Genomic DNA, 17394 nt, shown 5'->3' with positions numbered 1-17394 from the left:
CCGACCTTGCTTGAAATGAGAAAAGGCCATCTTTGATATCCCTTCACTTTCTAAAGATTATATCCCTTGTAGTCCCATTTTGAGCTGGATAGAATATTTTTTCATGAAAACCCTGACTAGGATCACACCCTACACTAGGGGCAGATGAGAGATATGTTGGAGACATTGATATAATTAATGGATAAAGGGGAAGGCTTAGAACAAAGGTCCAATGATTGAGAGAGAGAGCTAAAAGAAAACACATAGACTAGGGGCATATGGGAAATTTTTAAGGAAGGCTATGATGAAAAAAAAAAAAGAAGAAGAAGAAGTTGAAATTGCCTTTAATTAAAGACAAGTCAAAGATAAAGGAAGGAGAACGCATATCAAGTCTATGAAGAGCAAAAGAAATTTCAATCAAGGATAGGCAGAACAAAAGTCAATACCAGAAAAAAGACTAAGTTATAAACGTGACTTTTGATGTCCATTATAAAGCCTCTGATGTTATCAAATGATTGAGGTTGGTTATTCATCAAGGAAAGGGGGATTTGCATTATGACTTATGTTAAGAAAAGTCTGAACTTTGAGGTTAACAAGGTTATATGTCATTTCCTCTACAAAGACAACAATAGAAAACAAGTTGATGAATAATTGATGTTGATCCTAGGTCTTTGAAACCCTCAAACACCATTTGAGCCTTTGAAATTCCTTTCTTTCATAGCTATGAACCATAGCCTGCATTATGTACTTTTAAAAGCCCTTTTTAATCAAGTAAGCAATTTGAACTGATAAATGGCGCTCTCAAAACTTGAAGAGTTTTTCCATAAGGGTCGTGACTTCATGAATTAAGCTATTGGTTATTATGTTTGCTAATAAAACAATTGCTTAGAAAAGAAATAACCTTTCTTGATAAAGCCTAAGTGTTGACTTGGGTGCCTTGCTTTTGAAATTCACGCAAAGGTCACCTCGTCATAAACTATCAAATGATATACCTAATATCAAGGATTCAAATTGATACAAAGAACCATGGAAAAAGCCATTTTAATCCTATATTGGGTCAATTTCTGTTTTTAAAATGCATGGCAATCAAAGGACTGTGTATTTCGAATAACGTGTGTTGGGTCTTTGATCAAAAAGCTTGATTTTCAAAAGATTTTCAAAAAGGACATCTCTGATTTCATTTTAACAAACTAGACTTTGAATAGACATGATCTTTGAAATATGAGAGTTGATTCCAGAACAAGGAAGATTATTAAACACAGAAGAACATTGATTAAGTATGCAAAATCGTTGATAGAAATGACATTGAAGTCCTCAACACTCCTTGAAAAGTTAAGCAGCTGGGGGCAATACAGTAGACCTTGAAAAGGAAAAACAAGCAGTGCTTAGATCAGCTATGAGGCAATGATTAAATGATGAATCAGTGAACTAAAGACAATGATGTTCAAAGACAGATAATCAATGAATGAGCACATTCAGATCATACTGGGGGCAATGTCATTCCAAAATGGCCCATGCTCCAGTCAACCTTGTCGGCAATGGAGAAACAAGGATGTACATTGAAGGACACTTTCATATCATCATCTTTTGAAACATGGCTAGCAATCGATGAAGATACACAGATGAATGTAATTGAATGGTGAAAAGATGCACACCACCAAGACTGACTGTGGAACAATGTTGCACTTAAAGGACAATCTCATATTGTCATTCTTTGAAACATGGTTATAGACAGATGTTATCACACAACTGCACTGAATGAATGTCGGAAAGGCACCCACCTCGAAGACTGATTGTGGGACAACTTGTTCTAAAGCCAGATGAGCGCTTCACCGTATGAGTATGGGGGATAAAAAGCAACATCATTGATGAGGCTGAGACATTTCTTTTCACAATCTGATTAGAAGAGTTGAAAGGAATCTATGAGAAGAGCACTGAGCATACAACCATAAGCCTTTGTACTGCAAGCTATGAGATGCATGTCTGGATGACTGGATGAGTTCCAAGAAGGCTGATGATAACATGTACTTGAAGAGTACTGTTTCAACTAGAGTCAAGTTCATGACTGATTAACAATCTTGATGGGTATTGGCATGATGCACACAATCAATCAGAGGATAATTCTCAGAAGAAGCCAGGAGAGAAAATCCTTCATGATGAATCAAGCAGTACCACACTTGGGGGGTAGGGTCAAGCTTGATGAACGATGCAAGCAGTAATTGTTGAAGACAGCCCGGGATGGGCACTGCATTTACAGCTGAGTGGATGGCTAGCACATGAATGAGCCAATGCATCGGAAGAACAAAGAAAGCTTTGGAATGCAAACAAAGGCACCCTATGAAGATGGAGCATCAAAGAGGGGGGGACCTATATTTCAAATCAGGTAAGGATGCATGCATGTCATCTAACCTAAAAAAAAAAAAAAAAACATTTGCACATATTTTTGAATTGTTACAGGAAAATCCTTAATGAGGTCGCCAGATGGGATCTCATGTAGCTTTGGTTAAAGGGAATCTTCATATGGGATTTCAGGTTGACCGAGCTATACATGAATTTGGGTTCTGATTAGAGGGGATTGCCGAAAGGAATCTCAGTCTTTCCTAACCACACACAGGATTTTGGTTCTGGTTAGAGGGGATTGCCGAATGGAATCTCAGTCTATCCCAACCACACACGGATTTTGGTTCTGGTTAAAGGGGATCGGCGAAGGGATCTCAGTTCAGTCTAGCCACACAGACCTTGGTTATGGTTAAAGGGGATCGGCGGAAGGATCTCAGTTTAACCTAATTGAAAAGGATTTTGGTTCTAGTTAAAGGGGATCGACGAAGGGATCTCAGTTTAGTTTAACCACTCAGAATTTAGCTTTGGTTAAAGGGAATCCCTATATGGGATTTCAGGTTGACCGAGCTATACACCGATTTTTGTTCTTGTTAGATCGCCAGATGAGATCACAGGTAAACCCAATAAAAGGGACAGGTCGCCCGTGAAAATAGACCAGTGTGAGTGTGTGGGCAGGTCGCCTTTGAAAATAGACCAAAGTGAGTATGTGTGGGCAGGTCGCCCGTGAAAACAGACTAGTGTGAGCGTGTGGGCAGGTCGCCCCTGAAAACAGACCAAAGTGAGTATGTGTGGGCAGGTCGCCCGTGAAAACAGACTAGTGTGAGCGTGTGGGCAGGTCGCCCCTGAAAACAGACCAGTGTGAGTATGTGTGGGCAGGTCGCCCCTGAAAACAGACCAGTGTGAGCGTGTGGGCAGGTCGCCCCTGAAAACAGACCAGTGTGAGTATGTGTGGGCAGGTCGCCCCTGAAAACAGACCAGTGTGAGCGTGTGGGCAGGTCGCCCGTGAAAATAGACCACTTTGAGTATGTGTGGGCAGGTCGCCCTTGAAAATAGACCAGGTTGAGTATGTGTGGGCAGGTCGCCCGTGAAAATAGACCAGCGTGAGTGTGTGGGCAGGTCGCCCTTGAAAATAGACCAGTTTGAGTATATGTGGGCAGGTCGCCCATGAAAATAGACCAGTTTGAGTATGTGTGGGCAGGTCGCCCCTGAAAATAGACCAGTGTGAGTGTGTGGGCAAGTCGCCCAAGATAACAAAATCATTTTCCTTTTGTTTTCTTTACAAAGCTTACTATGCAAAATATTGAGGAGTTTTGCTTCGTAAGCATTGTAAAGAGGGGGCAACTGTTGCTACCCAATTTTTGACCCACTTTTTTTATATATTTACAAAAAAAATCCAAAAATAGCAAAAAACAAAAAAAACCCAAAAAAATATGTTTTTAATATATTTGCATCGTTTTTAGCATTTTCAACGTCGTCTAAAAAAGAATTTAAATTTTGAAAGGTTTATGGAACGCGTTCGACTTTTCACGCGTCATTTTAAAATCATTGATTTTCTTCATTGAGTCGACGTTGATATTGCTCGTTTTCAAAAAATACAGAAAAACAAGAAAAATCAAAATTTACAAAAAAAAAAGAAAAGTTGAGGGACTAATTTTGATGCCCGGGCAACATTTCACCTATAAATATGGGTCAAAACTCAAAGAGTAGGGGGGGAGGGTCATCTTGTAATTTGAAGGAGGCAACACAAAAGAGGGAAAACCCTAAAAATAACTGACTGCTTCCTCTCCCTCATGAAGGACCAGCCGCCAGCCCCTCCTTGGTTTTGATTTTTTTCAGCCGCTGGCTACCCCACACCTCCCCTTTTGATTTTTTCCTTCTTCCTCCCCCCAGCCGCTCACTAAGGCCAGCCCCCTCATCAGATTTTTTCCCTTTTTCTCACCAGCCAAAGGCTGAGCCTCAGCCCCTACACAGCCCACCGTCCCTCTCATCTCTCAGCCCCCACCGAGAACGCCACCTTGCAGCGCACGACCAGCAGATCTTCCCTCTTCAACCGGCGACAGACCCACGGTCTCCCTCTTCAGCCGCAAGCGCCATTTCTTCTTTGCCCTCCGATCGGACAGCCGCCCACACTCCCTCGGCCGGCTACCAACAGCAACGGAGAAGCGACTCCACAGAGCCGCCCCCCTACACAGATCGGCCACCAGCAGCAGCACAGCCGCCGCCAGACCTGCCTTCTCCACCCAACAAACGAAGCCGACCACCGCCAGATCTTCAACCGGCCAGCTACCCGTAGCAGAGGGGAGGGTGAGAAAGCCCATTGAAGAACAGATCTGCAGTGAAGCAGATCTAAAGGAGAAGATAGAGAGAGATGAGGCAGATCCGAAAACAAGAAAGAAAAATGCTTAAAATCAACTGCTATTTGTTGTGTTTTCTTGGATTTGCAGGTGACGGGGTCCTCACGGGCGGCAGGAAAATAAAGATGGGAGGAAGGCGTTACAGCACCCCCATGCCGTTTTGCATTTCACGGCGGCACGTGAATCCACGCGCCGCCAGTGGCGGTGGCGCGTGGGCAGGCGCGCCACCACTGTTGAGACCTTGCCCGACACTGTTCATACGGTTGCAAATGGCCTTCCCTGCAAATTCTGGAGTTTTAGGGACCATTTTGTAATTTTTTTAATTATGTAATGTAATTTTTGTTTAGTGTTGATTTTTTTTTTTTGTAATGTTGATGTACAAAAAGAAAAGAACAAAACAAAAAAAGAAAGAAAAGAAAAAAGAAAAGTATAGTGAAAAAGAAATGTGTGATTTGTATTTTATTTTATGAATGTATTTTTTGTATGGTAAAATTGCAAGAATAAGGAAAAATTTAATATTTTGATTTGCTCACGGATAAAGAATTATGAACTTACACGTAAGTCGTATTTCTAAAATTCGATGAAAGAACAAAATCTTTAAAAACTTCTTTAACACATCAGAACACGAAGCAGCTTATCTCAGGTAGGGTGCGTTAGGGGTGCTAATACCTTCCCTAACCACAACCAGTTCCTTACCCACGATCTCTGACACGACCAGTATATCAGGTTTCCTAGTAGCCCTCAATAAATTACTAGGTGGCGACTCCAACGAACGAATTCAAAGCAAACGCAACAATAAATGAATAATCGCCAGCCGATGCCGCGCGCGGATTTTTCGACGTGCGACAAACAAGGTCATTTTCTGAGTTATTTTCTTATACAGTCCCAGGAATCAGGGCAGATTATGACAAAAAGCTGATGCACACACAAGTTCTTGAGCTGGTGAAGCTACTGTGGGAACAGGTTCTGTTATTGGATGATTCACAAATTGCAGAGCTACTCGCAGGCCCTTCACAGCCACTGTTCGTTGCAGCTGCAATCATGATTGTTGAGTTTATAACTGCGCAAAGAAAAAGTCTTTAACCTTATTCATGATATTGAAGCACACAAGGACATGATTACTGCTTATAAAGATATTAACAATGCCAGCATATTGCATTTGGCTGGAATAGTTGCGCCTGTGGATAAACTTAATGTTATTTCTGGGCAGCCCTTCAGATGCAGCGACGAGTTACATTGCTGTTTGGCAGTGTGTTTGAAAATCGTTTTTGAAAAAAATTGATTTTTTTTTAATTAATATATTTTTTAATATTTTTAAATTATTTTGATGTGTTAATTTCAAAAATAATTTTTAAAAAATAAAAAAATATTATTAATATATTTTTCTAAGTAAAAAGTAATTTCCACAACCATACTTACCTATCTCTATAGGTTCTTCTGTCCCTGCAACTTTTTTTGCATTTTTACAAGTTTCAGTATGATCCATTCTGTATATGGGGGCAGTCGCCTGGAAAAGTATAGATATGCCATGTAATAATACCAGTTGAACAAAGAGTTCTCGTAACATTTGCTTTTAAGAATTTCTTGAGCGTTTTGGTTAGTGTACTATGATAGATAAAAGGAAAAAAATGTATTTAGTTGGGGGAATAAAAATAAAACTTAAAATAAATCCGTTTATGAAATATTTTTTTCGATTAATTTTTTTTTTAAATGAAAAAAAAATAAAAGACATAATCATATTTCTTTTTTATTTTTGAGACAACATTGGAATGGTATTTAAATCATGAAAGTAATTAGAGGAGAAAAAATTACCTTGGTGATTTAGGACGAATGGCCGAGAAAAAACTTGAAAATGTCATGAAAAAAATGAAAGATAATAAAATTAAAACGAAAATTAAATTTGATAAAAAGAAGATTAAAAAAAAAAAACCTAAATCCAACTATACATTGATTCCCCTTTCCTAGAATTACCTCTTAATTTTCTCAAAAGCATCGATAGACGTGGCATCTTCCGACGCATCAGCTGCACATTGTAACAGTGCTCCGGCAGGCAGCTGGCCTTCCTCCACCACTACTCAAAAAAATGATCGAGAAATTATTAAAAACCAGAAACCCTAAATCCCCAAATTCCAGCAAATTTCCCCTAATTATGACGCGAAAATCCTCTCTGTTAAAACAAACCCTAATTGTATCCGCCTTCACAATCCTCATCATCTACGTCTCCTTCAACACCTTCCTCAGCTACTTCACCACCACGGCCACTGCTGGTGTCTCCGCCACAACTTCATCATTCTTCGCCGAGCAGATTTCCAGGGAGAATTTTCAAGATTTTCCCGTGAAAGCGACGGGAAATGAGAGAAAAGTTAAGGTCTTCATGCACGATCTGCCCAAGAAGTTCACAACAGGAATCATCGCGAATCACGCGCTGGCGCGTGGCTATTCTAACTTATCTAAGGTGAGTTACCCCGGTCACCAACACATGGGTGAATGGTACTTGTATTCGGATCTTTCCCGACCGGAATCGGACCGAGTTGGATCACCTGTGGTCAAAGTAAATGACCCGGAGGAGGCTGACTTGTTTTATGTTCCGGTCTTTTCTTCTCTCAGTTTGACAGTGAATCCAGTTCAGGTAGGGAAAGTGCCCGTTTCGGATCCGGTTTACAGTGATGAGAAGATGCAAGACGAGCTGGTAGAGTGGTTAGAGAAGCAGGAGTATTGGAGGAGGAATAATGGAAGGGATCATGTGCTTTTTGCTGGGGATCCGAATGCCCTTTATCGGGTCTTGGACCGGGTCAAGAATGCGGTTCTGTTGCTGTCGGATTTCGGGCGGGTTAGAAGTGATCAAGGGTCCTTAGTCAAGGATGTCATCGTGCCTTACGCGCATAGGATTAATGTTTATAATGGTGATATTGGTGTGGATGAGAGAAAAACGCTCTTGTTTTTCATGGGCAATCGGTACAGGAAAGATGTAAGCTTATTGACTGTCTTAAAGCTTTATGTGATGTTGCTGAAAGGAAATATTTATATTGTGTTTGAGAAAATGAAAGATCAAATATTTATATGCAGATTCATTTATAGCTAACGTTCTTGGCATATGTTAGAGAAATTATGTGGTTATGCCCTTGTTTGGTTGAAAGAAGGAAGGCATTGTGAATTCTTTTATATTTCCCCCCCTCTGATGGGTGTGTAGAAAAGACCTGAGTTTTTAAAGGCTCTAGAAATTTGTTAGAGAAATGTTATTATGAGGCCGTTTGTTTTCTTTAGAAAAAATTTGAAAATTTTTAATTTTTTTCTTTGTTTCAAGTTTATTTTTTTTAGTGTTTTTAGATTGTTTTGATATGATGATGTGAAAATTAATTTTTTTAAAAAATAAAAAATAGATAGTTTTAATGTATTTTCAAAAGAAAAAAAGCAATCACTACCACACTTCTAAACAAGCTCTAGGACATCGAGAAATTAAAAGTATGATTATTATGGCTGTATGGTGCAGTGATGTTTATGCTCTGTGGTCCAGATGTGTGGAAATTTGCACTTGTATTTTACCAGTTGTTTTGTTGCTGTTGGTATCAGCATTAGCATTACTAATAATGTGAAGTGGTGATACTAATCTGTAGATTTGTTTAAAGTGACTATCCTTGGCATTGCCCAGAATGAGAAAAGGGGATTATAGTTTTGCATGTGCTGATGTGTTTTATTGAAAGTTAATGTCATGTCATCTTCACTGATATTCATGATGTTATGTTTTGTTTCAACCCTTACGCTTTCAGGGTGGAAAAATTCGTGATATGCTTTTTCAATTGCTTGAGAAAGAAGAGGATGTTTTAATAAGTCATGGGACACAATCTAGGGAAAGTCGGCGCACAGCAACACGTGGCATGCATACTTCAAAGTTCTGTTTGAATCCTGCCGGCGATACCCCATCAGCTTGCCGTCTTTTTGATTCCATTGTTAGCTTGTGTGTGCCGTTGATAGTCAGTGATAGTATTGAGTTACCATTCGAAGATGTCATAGACTACAGAAAGATAGCAATTTTTGTGGATACTGAGTCGTCTATAAAGCCAGGATATTTAGTTAAATTGCTGAGAGCAGTATCCACAAAAAGAATTCTGGAATATCAGAAAGAGATGAGAGAGGTAAATTCTACTTGCATTTTTCTTATAATCAAAACTTCTATTTTGGTGAAGGTTTTACGCTCTTTGTTGCTCTTCTTAATTCTTTCCTTGTATTGCAGATGTTCTTTAGATGTAATAGAAAAGATTCTAGCTTTTGAAATCTGACAGTTGTATTCAGTTCATTTTTCCCTTCATCGTATAGCTGATGTGTTGAAGTTGTATTTTAGTGATCACAACTTGTGGTGTAACATCAGTTACTTGTATTCAAGTTTTTTCCATTTGAAATGTGTGATTCAGGTGAAACGATATTTTGAATACAGCGATACAAATGGAATTGTGAATGAAATTTGGCGGGAAATAGGGCAAAAACTGCCTCTTATTCAACTGATGATCAATCGCGAGAAACGGCTCGTTAAGAGGGATTCTAGTGAACCAGACTGTTCTTGTCTGTGTACAAATCAGAGTACACTTTTCACCTCCTTGTGATACCGGAACAGATGCTGCAAGGGCCTAGTTCAGATGTCTCCTGATGTCTCTGGGGAAGGTTCTTTCCTGTGTCCAGAAGAATGGCGAATGTTAATGTGTAGCTTTATTGTCTGAAGAAGAATGAAGGAACCCCCCTGCTCCTAGGAAGGCTGGTTTTTAACAATGCACCAAGGTGATCGATCATGGAAGTGTCCTCGCGAAAGTTCTTACACAGCAAACATAGCTATAGATTTCCTTTCATATTTTTTTATATAATTCTTCACAAGTTCACACACAACTCATGCATTTGATCAGTCTCAGTATTGGACTTCCTAGTTGTAGAATGTTTTATACATGTAGAAAATAAAACTTACCATAATTTTGTTTGATTCTTTCACATCCTTGTTGCTTGCTTTGATAACTGAGCGAGCTTTACTTTTTTTTTTTTTTTTGTATATATACCATCACTTCCTATAAGTTTTGTATTCTTAGCATCTCGTCTGATCTTGGACGTGGCCATTTGCATTCAGTATTACAAATAGCATCACTGACTTTAGCGATCACGCTACTAAGTTAATTATTTTTTAAACATAAAACAAATATTCAGCCAGTATTTTTAAAAAAATAAAAAAAAACTAAGCTAATTAAACAAAATATCATAAAGTGTGTATCACATATTTATATTTGATAAATTAATTTAATTTCATTCAATTTAAAAACAATTTTTTTAAAAAAAAATCTAAATTTAACAAAGAATAACAAATAAAAAGACATGAGATAATTTAGTGAGAAATCTTATATATATATATATATATATATATATATAGAATTTAATCTTCAATTAAATAATTATTAAATAACAAAACTAAAAAAATATTAGTTTTTTTTTAAAAAAAGCAAGTAAAAAGTGAGTTTTCTAAACCTAAATTAATTTTCTAAATCGAAACTCGTGAAATCATAGAGCTAAATCAAAACATTTACCCAATTAATATAATATTAAATAATAAAATAAAAATATTAGTTTTAAAACAAAGTTAAAAAAAATAAGTATAAAATTTGATAAGAAAATACCTAAAAGAGGATAAAATTATATAAAAAATAATTTTTAAAAGTTATCTCAAATAAAACAAATAACTTTTTGATAAATAATATTTTTGAAGAAATCAAGGGCAAACCAACTTCCATTTACTTAGAGAGGGGAGATTTGAAAAAAAAAAAAATTATTTGGGTTTGATGGTATAATATTAATGTAATCATTGCAAATTAAAGAAATATATTGTGAATCTAGTTGGGCTAATCTTTCAATGTAGTAGAAGTTGAATTTTGCAATGCTTTAGGTAGCCTAGATATAGTATGTTTATTTAGGATTGTAGTAATGATGATAGTGTAAAATATTTTTTTATTTAAAAATACATTTAAAAAATTATTTTATTTTTTAAAAAATTAATTGTGACATTAAAACATCAAAACAATATAAAAATATAAAAAAAAATTATGTTAAACAAAACAAAAAATCAAAATTCGAAGCAACGCTTGCGGAAGCGTTCCAAACACACCCCTAATTCATGAAAAAGAGTATTTTCTAGCATGTAGCGGTTACAAGCAGTTGAATACGCCACCATTTTCCCAACTTCCCTCTACATCTAGTCAGAAGTTAAAGAAGGTGAGGAGAAAAAGCTTTCGACGATCAAAAGAAGACGTTGCAGCTTACAACTTTAACAGATCTGAGTATAGAAATAATCCAATAAAGTGATGGGAAAAAAAACAGAAAATGGTGTTATCAAGCTTCAAGATGAATTTATTCAAATCTTTCAAAAAGGTGGCCATTTCATCCATCTTCCACCCAGGAAATGTAACTGCAAATGATTGAGAGATTGACCTGGAGAGAGAGAGAGAGAGAGAGAGAGAGAGAGAGGACTATCAGCACATTAATGGAGGGGAAAGATACTAAAAAAGACTAGAAGTTACAGAAATGAGGTGTGAACTTACAAGCACGACGACCGTTGTTGATAACAACACGAAATCCGTCAAGGATGCCTTCCTTTTCAGCCACAATTTTGGCAGCATAAAGAAGGTGTCCCAACACCTCTTCGTGTCTTGGTTCCGCCTAATAAAAAGGAAAAATCAACTGCTAGCTACCATTTTAAATTACAAAGCTGTATAGTCATTTGACTCATTTCCATAAAGTAAAAATTCCCACAACAACAACAAAATTACAAAATAGAGAATAGAAGGATGACATCGATACAAGTAAGAGTAAGGAAACCAAAATAATAAGAAAATGAAAGTAGAGGGACTAAAGGCATCATTAACCTAAGCCACCAATTTTATTTGGTTAATATTAAAAGAGAAACAGAGGGGAGGGATGGGCGAAGGTGGGCTACATAAAAGATGGCAAATTTTGTTTTGAGACTGCCAGCAACCAGTTTCAGGAGCTTCTCTATTTCAGCTTCATCAAATGGTAATCTCTGCCATTAGAATTTTTAATTTTTTTTATCTCTCAATTTATAAGAACTATTTATTTCTGTGATTGAGGAGGTTGTTTTTGCAATATATTCAGGGGCTGTTCCAGGGACAAGTACTAGAGCACAAAATGGAGGGCCAGTGATCTTAGAGTTGCCACTTGATAAGATAAGGAGGCCATTGATGAGAACCAGAGCTAATGATCCAAATAAGGTGAAAGAACTTATGGATAGCATCAAAGAAATTGGTCTTCAAGTACCTGTAAGAATCTTTTGTCTTTTGTTATATATACTTGATGCATTCATTTGGTTTCTGGGTTGCTGCTACTTGAATACTTAAATTCTTTTTTATTATTATTAATTGCCTGTCTCAATTTTTATTTATTTTTGTTTGATTGGTAAGTATATTGATGAAATGAATACGCGTGGTAGAAATTTTGTGACATTTAGGTGAAGTAACATGACAGAATATAGACTTAGAAGATTAGATTTCTTTCATTTTAGAAATTTTATTTTTTAATTTTCCTATTTAGTATTATTAGGCTTCTCGATTTTTAACATTTAAAGGGAATAGTTTTCCTGTTTTTACTTTCCTTTTTCTAGATTTTTCCATATAAAAGGGTTGTAATAGTTTTTTGTCAGTGAAACATGAATGAATGAACGAAATTAAGTATTTTGGTGTCTCCCATAGTTACGGATTTTCTTCATCATTGTTTGGGTTTTGACTAACAAACCCACCAGTCTTTGAGTGTTTGAGGGATTTGATTTATAACAAACCCCATTATGTGTCAAGTATTTTTCTGTGAATAAAAAGATAAAAGGAGGGGAAAAGTTATGAATTTTGAGAACAATAAACTTGAGTTGTTTGAGTCTTGTGTATTGTTTAGATTTTAGGCCATGTCCTATTTATCTGTATCATACTCTATATAATACGACTGATATCTAAAAATAAATTTACAAGAATGAAAGGCCAAAAAATCTCCTCAAGTCGTTGATTCGTGTGTCTAGGAAGATTGAAGGCTAGTTCCAGATATGTATGAAAAACAATCTATTCTCTTGAAGTCCGACTTCTCTGTACAATCAAATGGCTGATTTTATCAAAACAAGATTCGCAAGATGAAACTTGGGAAATCTTGAACATGTTTTCGTACCTTTGGCATGCTTGAGACCATGTAGCAAATACACACAAATCGCAGAGTTCATATTGTTGGCCCATTATATTGAATTTTATGGTAAATAAGAGTGCAAAACTGGTGGCCTGGGTAGATAGACTCATTACAGCTGTATCTTTCCTTTGAAGATGAGAGTAGTTAGGATGTTGCTTGAGGAAAAGAAGATGGATCGCTTTTTAGTCCCCTCGTTAATCTAGTGCTAGAAATTCCTAGACAGATTTGATATGTGCAACTCGAATGGCATGTGTTCTAAAAAAGCTTTGTTTCCTTAATTTCAAATCCGTTGTGCCATCACTATCCTTTATAATCATTGCAGATTGACGTGCTTGAGGTCGATGGAGTTTACTATGGTATGTGCTCATATGCTCATATGAAAATCTTGTGTTTCTCTTCACCATCTCATATCGTCACTGTTCTCACTTGTAGGATTCTCGGGTTGCCATCGTTATGAAGCTCACCAGCGCCTTGGGCTCCCCACAATTCGTTGCAAAATTCGACGTGGAACAAAAGAAACTCTAAGGTTTACTTTTGATCTCTTGTCAGTCCTTTATGATCTTCATCAAACTCTGTTGATAAGTAATTTGATCCTGCTTTTTCCATTTTATTTTGCAGGCATCACCTCCGCTGAGTCCTGGTATGAAGTCTTTTCCAAGTGATTAACCTGTAACTTAGTTTGGATATCGCCATTATCCTGGACCGCTGTACTCTTATTGCAAGTAATTACAAGGGTTATATCAATATCACATATATACAATGTTACAGTTTATACATTTTATCAATCTAATAAAAATGGTCATACACAAGCTTCTTTTATGACTCTAGTAGTTTTGTATTCTACTTTTTTTTTTCCCTTACATTTCTAAGCTATTTTAGCTATAATCGGAGAAATATGATTTCACATATTGATGCCTTTGGCCTCCTAAATGATGCAGCTGCATTCCTTGCACATGATGAATGAGCAATGAAATTTTTTCACCAGATTCACTTCTAGTTTATATCCTTCTGTGTCTGAGCATTCAGTATTTCTTCTCTTCACATGCTTCTTCCTTATTGTTGTTTCATCTAGCATTTGCATGCCAACGGACAGATGTGTCATCTTCTTTGCCTGAATTTCTCTAATTAATTCTCTACTCTCTCCATGCTGGCTGACGCACACACTCCGTGGAAGAGAAGGATGAAGAAGGTAAGGAGCTCGTAGAAACGGGCTTTAGTATTTGTGTTTCTTAGGTATAGCTTTTAGCTGGGAGATAAAAGACAGGAGGGGTGGAACTATGGAGATGAGACAGTAAGAGATAAGAAGTGGGATGAATGACTGATTTGTATTTGGTTTGGTGAGCAGGACGGAAGAAATTTCCATCTCCTTCTCTGAGGACAAAATATAACAAGATACATTTAAAAAATATATACTTTACCCTTATGCATTTTTCAGGATTCTGATAGCCATGGTGGATAGGGTAAGGAAAGGGAGAGAGGATTCTGATGGAGTGGTGAAAATTTAATATTGAATTTAGGTTTTTCAGGACCGCACTTGGACTTAAATATATGGGCTTGAAAGTGGCCTTTTGTTTTTAAGCTCAATATTCCTTGCAGGGTGAGTTAATTATTAGAATAGAGGCTCTCCTATATTTAAATTATTAAAATTGTAGGAGAGAAATAGTATGGAAGGAAGAGAAAGAAAGTAAAGATTTGTGGGTTATGTGTGAACTCATGTTCTTAAATGAGCTGAATGATCTAAATATTTTTCATAGATTTTTTTTTTTGGTAATCTATAAGTATTTATGCACCTCAATCACGTAAGTTTATCTCATAAAAATAAAATAATAATAAAGAATAATTGTTCTTTATATAAATAACCTAAAAAGTCTTGTTGTTAACTGTTGTGTCGTCGAAAGATTAGAACTTGCAAATGATAGGTATGAGAGGTGAGTGAATGTGAGCTCCATCCAAGGAGCAAGTCAACAAGAGATAGCTGTGGATGAGAAAGATTGGTGTTATCTTGTTAAATAATATTTATGTAGTTTTATTTATTAAGAGTAGAATAGTACTTTCAGTTTAACCTATATATAATTTATTTGTATTTAGGTTAAGATATTGCATTTATAATATACAGATTATTCAGAAATCTAGTTTTTTTTTTTTGTGTTTAATCTCAATTACTTTAACAATTCTGAGAATTTGTGTATAAGCATAGAAAAAACTCTTACTATCTTAGAAGCATAGTTATAAAATCTTGAACATCCTAAAAGGTTAATCTAGAATATTTATTTGGTGTATAAATTAATATGTGTTGAAAAAAAATAAAAAAAAAATCCAGTTAAACTAGTCAAAAACCTAGAATGATTCAATGATCTGAACTCGATCCAATAAAAAACATGATATTTAACTCGTTGACCAGAAAAAATGATAAAAACTACGTGTTGTGATCTATTTTTTAAAGAAATAATTGGGTCGATCATGTTGACCGTGAGTCTTAACGTGAGCACTTTCCAAGTTGATCTCAAGATGGGTTTTATAACTATACTTGGAAGTAGTAACTCTGCTTAGGGTTTGTGGCAGCTCGCTGAAGAGTAGTTCGTTGAGCTGGAGAGTAGCAGGATGGAGTTGTGGGAGATGGCTACTTTTTTGTGAGACATGAACATTAATGGTATTTTTTTCCCTTTCTCTCGTTTCCTTTTTTAGTTTCCTCCTTTTAATGCAATTCCAGAGATGGAACCCAAATAATTATATAACCGTTAAGGAGTGAACTGAAAGGAAAGAAATGGAAATAAGGGAAATTGGTCCGCGTGTGTTGCACACGCACAAGCCAGTGAGCCATGTCTTTTGAGCAGCATACGTGGCTACTTCTAATGTTTTATTTAATTTTGCATTTTAAAAATATTTTTAAAAAACTTTAAATTTTTTTTATTTTAAATTAATATATTTTTTTTTATTTTAAAATTATTTTGATGCACTAATTTCAAAATCAATTTTTTAAAAATAAAAAATATATATTATTTTGATATATTTCTAACTAAAAAGTAACTGTAACTACAATCACGCTTACCAAACAACTAATAATTATTATTTTTTTATCATTAGTGTTTATTTGCTGATTTTTTTATAGTGTTGCATGTGTCTTTATTAAAGCTTTCATGTTTTATTAATTTTTTTTTCTCTGAATAAATTAATTAATCCTCGTGTTATTATTAAAGGGTATTTGGTAATATAATAATAATTATTTTTTAAAATATATATTTTTATTTTTTTAAAAAAATTATTTTTAATATCAAAAAACAATCTAAATGTATAAAAAAAAATTAAAATTCACTCAATCCTAGTTCTAGAACACAATACCAAACTTAGATAAGTATGTTTTTGTCTTTAAACAGCTAGGAGGATTATAATATTATATTTGTTGGTTTATGCTGTCGTGTTTTGTACTAACAACTCTTTAACAACTAAATTTGTTACAGTTCGTTTTCTTTATGTCCGAGCTAACTAAACACCAAACAGTTTCAACGCTGATGGCTAAAAAGGGAAGTGGGAAATGAATTTGATGGGGTTGGTAACATGGAGGCCAGATGTAGAGAATTAAGAGGTGGATGGATACATACACACACTATCTCTCTCTCTTACATATTACTCCTCAACTACACTCCTCCATTTCCAAGCACTATAAATCCAATCATGCTGGCTTAATGTCTAAGTCAAGTATCCTCTCCTAATCCAAATCTTACTGAATTCTTCCTTTGTACGCCCAGCACATGAATCCCTCCAATCCCCAGCCATCGTCGTTGAAGAAGTCAACCGTCCAGTAAAATCATCGCCGGTTCTTATGCCCGAACACACACGATTGTAGCAGATAACTTGTTTAAAATTATAATATGGAAACCTGAGTTGACTTGAGAAATTTAAATCTTGACACGAGCTAAATTTTTAGTTAAACTAAATAAAATACTGATATGGTAAAACTTGATTGATTTTACTAAATTTTTAGTGATTTAGTTAAAACTAGTTGAGTCAGTATGAAGAAATTAAACAAAAAATAAAATAAAATGAATATTGTTTTAATAAAAAAATAGGGAAAATTACTTCTGATATTTTATAGTTTGGTTGAAATTATACTTGTCTAACAACTTTTAAAAAATTATAGTTTAGATACTAAATAAATATAAAATATATTAAACTATAGAATGGTTCAGCATATAAATCGATAATACTCTTGTAATAAGGTTTAAGCTGCAAAATATGATTTTTAAAAAAGTAATAAATAATTAAATTATAAACTGATAAAAATAATTTTCTCTAACAATAATTGACTTGACAAATTATGGGTTGATTCGATGAACTACCATTGAATATATTTTTCAAATCATATCCACAACCCCAAGTTTTTTTCAGAGTTAATTTAAGAATGTTATAGATGTGAAGGAAAACAAATTTTGATTGATGGTAAATATCAGGGGTTAATTTGTTTATTTTTAAGTTGGTTATACTGTTAATTAACAAGTCTATCAAATAACAGCAGCTT

The 17394-nt window shown here is 35.5% G+C and overlaps 2 protein-coding genes and 1 long non-coding RNA gene across 4 annotated transcripts; 2 read left to right on the top strand and 1 right to left on the bottom strand.

The window, feature by feature from the left end:
* Positions 1–5473: 5473 nt before the first annotated feature.
* On the bottom strand, positions 5474–6758 carry LOC140954362 (uncharacterized). The gene is made up of 2 exons (XR_012167556.1): positions 6645–6758; positions 5474–6122 (listed from the first exon to the last, which is right to left on the bottom strand). It is a non-coding gene; the product is annotated as an uncharacterized lncRNA (long non-coding RNA).
* Positions 6596–9647, top strand: LOC118060626 (probable arabinosyltransferase ARAD1). The gene is made up of 3 exons (XM_035073869.2): positions 6596–7641; positions 8441–8806; positions 9083–9647. Exons 1-3 carry the CDS (start codon positions 6757–6759, stop codon positions 9269–9271), a joined length of 1440 nt encoding a protein of 479 aa, XP_034929760.1. The 5' UTR covers positions 6596–6756; the 3' UTR covers positions 9272–9647.
* Positions 9648–11577: 1930 nt separating this feature from the next.
* LOC118060627 (sulfiredoxin, chloroplastic/mitochondrial) lies at positions 11578–13697 on the top strand. 2 transcript variants are annotated; one of them, XM_035073870.2, is made up of 5 exons: positions 11579–11711; positions 11811–11974; positions 13201–13234; positions 13311–13404; positions 13497–13697. In XM_035073870.2, the coding sequence occupies exons 1-5, from the start codon at positions 11642–11644 to the stop codon at positions 13510–13512; spliced, it is 378 nt and encodes a 125-aa protein (XP_034929761.1). In that variant the 5' UTR covers positions 11579–11641; the 3' UTR covers positions 13513–13697. The 2 variants fall into 2 exon arrangements, with proteins under 2 accessions (XP_073269021.1, XP_034929761.1); XM_073412920.1 differs by lacking the exon at positions 13201–13234 and having other exon boundaries at positions 11578–11711.
* Positions 13698–17394: the final 3697 nt, after the last annotated feature.

The sequence above is a fragment of the Populus alba genome, chromosome 12, assembly GCF_005239225.2.
Source record: "Populus alba chromosome 12, ASM523922v2, whole genome shotgun sequence".
NCBI lineage: Eukaryota > Viridiplantae > Streptophyta > Magnoliopsida > Malpighiales > Salicaceae > Populus > Populus alba.
This window is presented reverse-complemented; position numbering and strand designations above follow the sequence as displayed.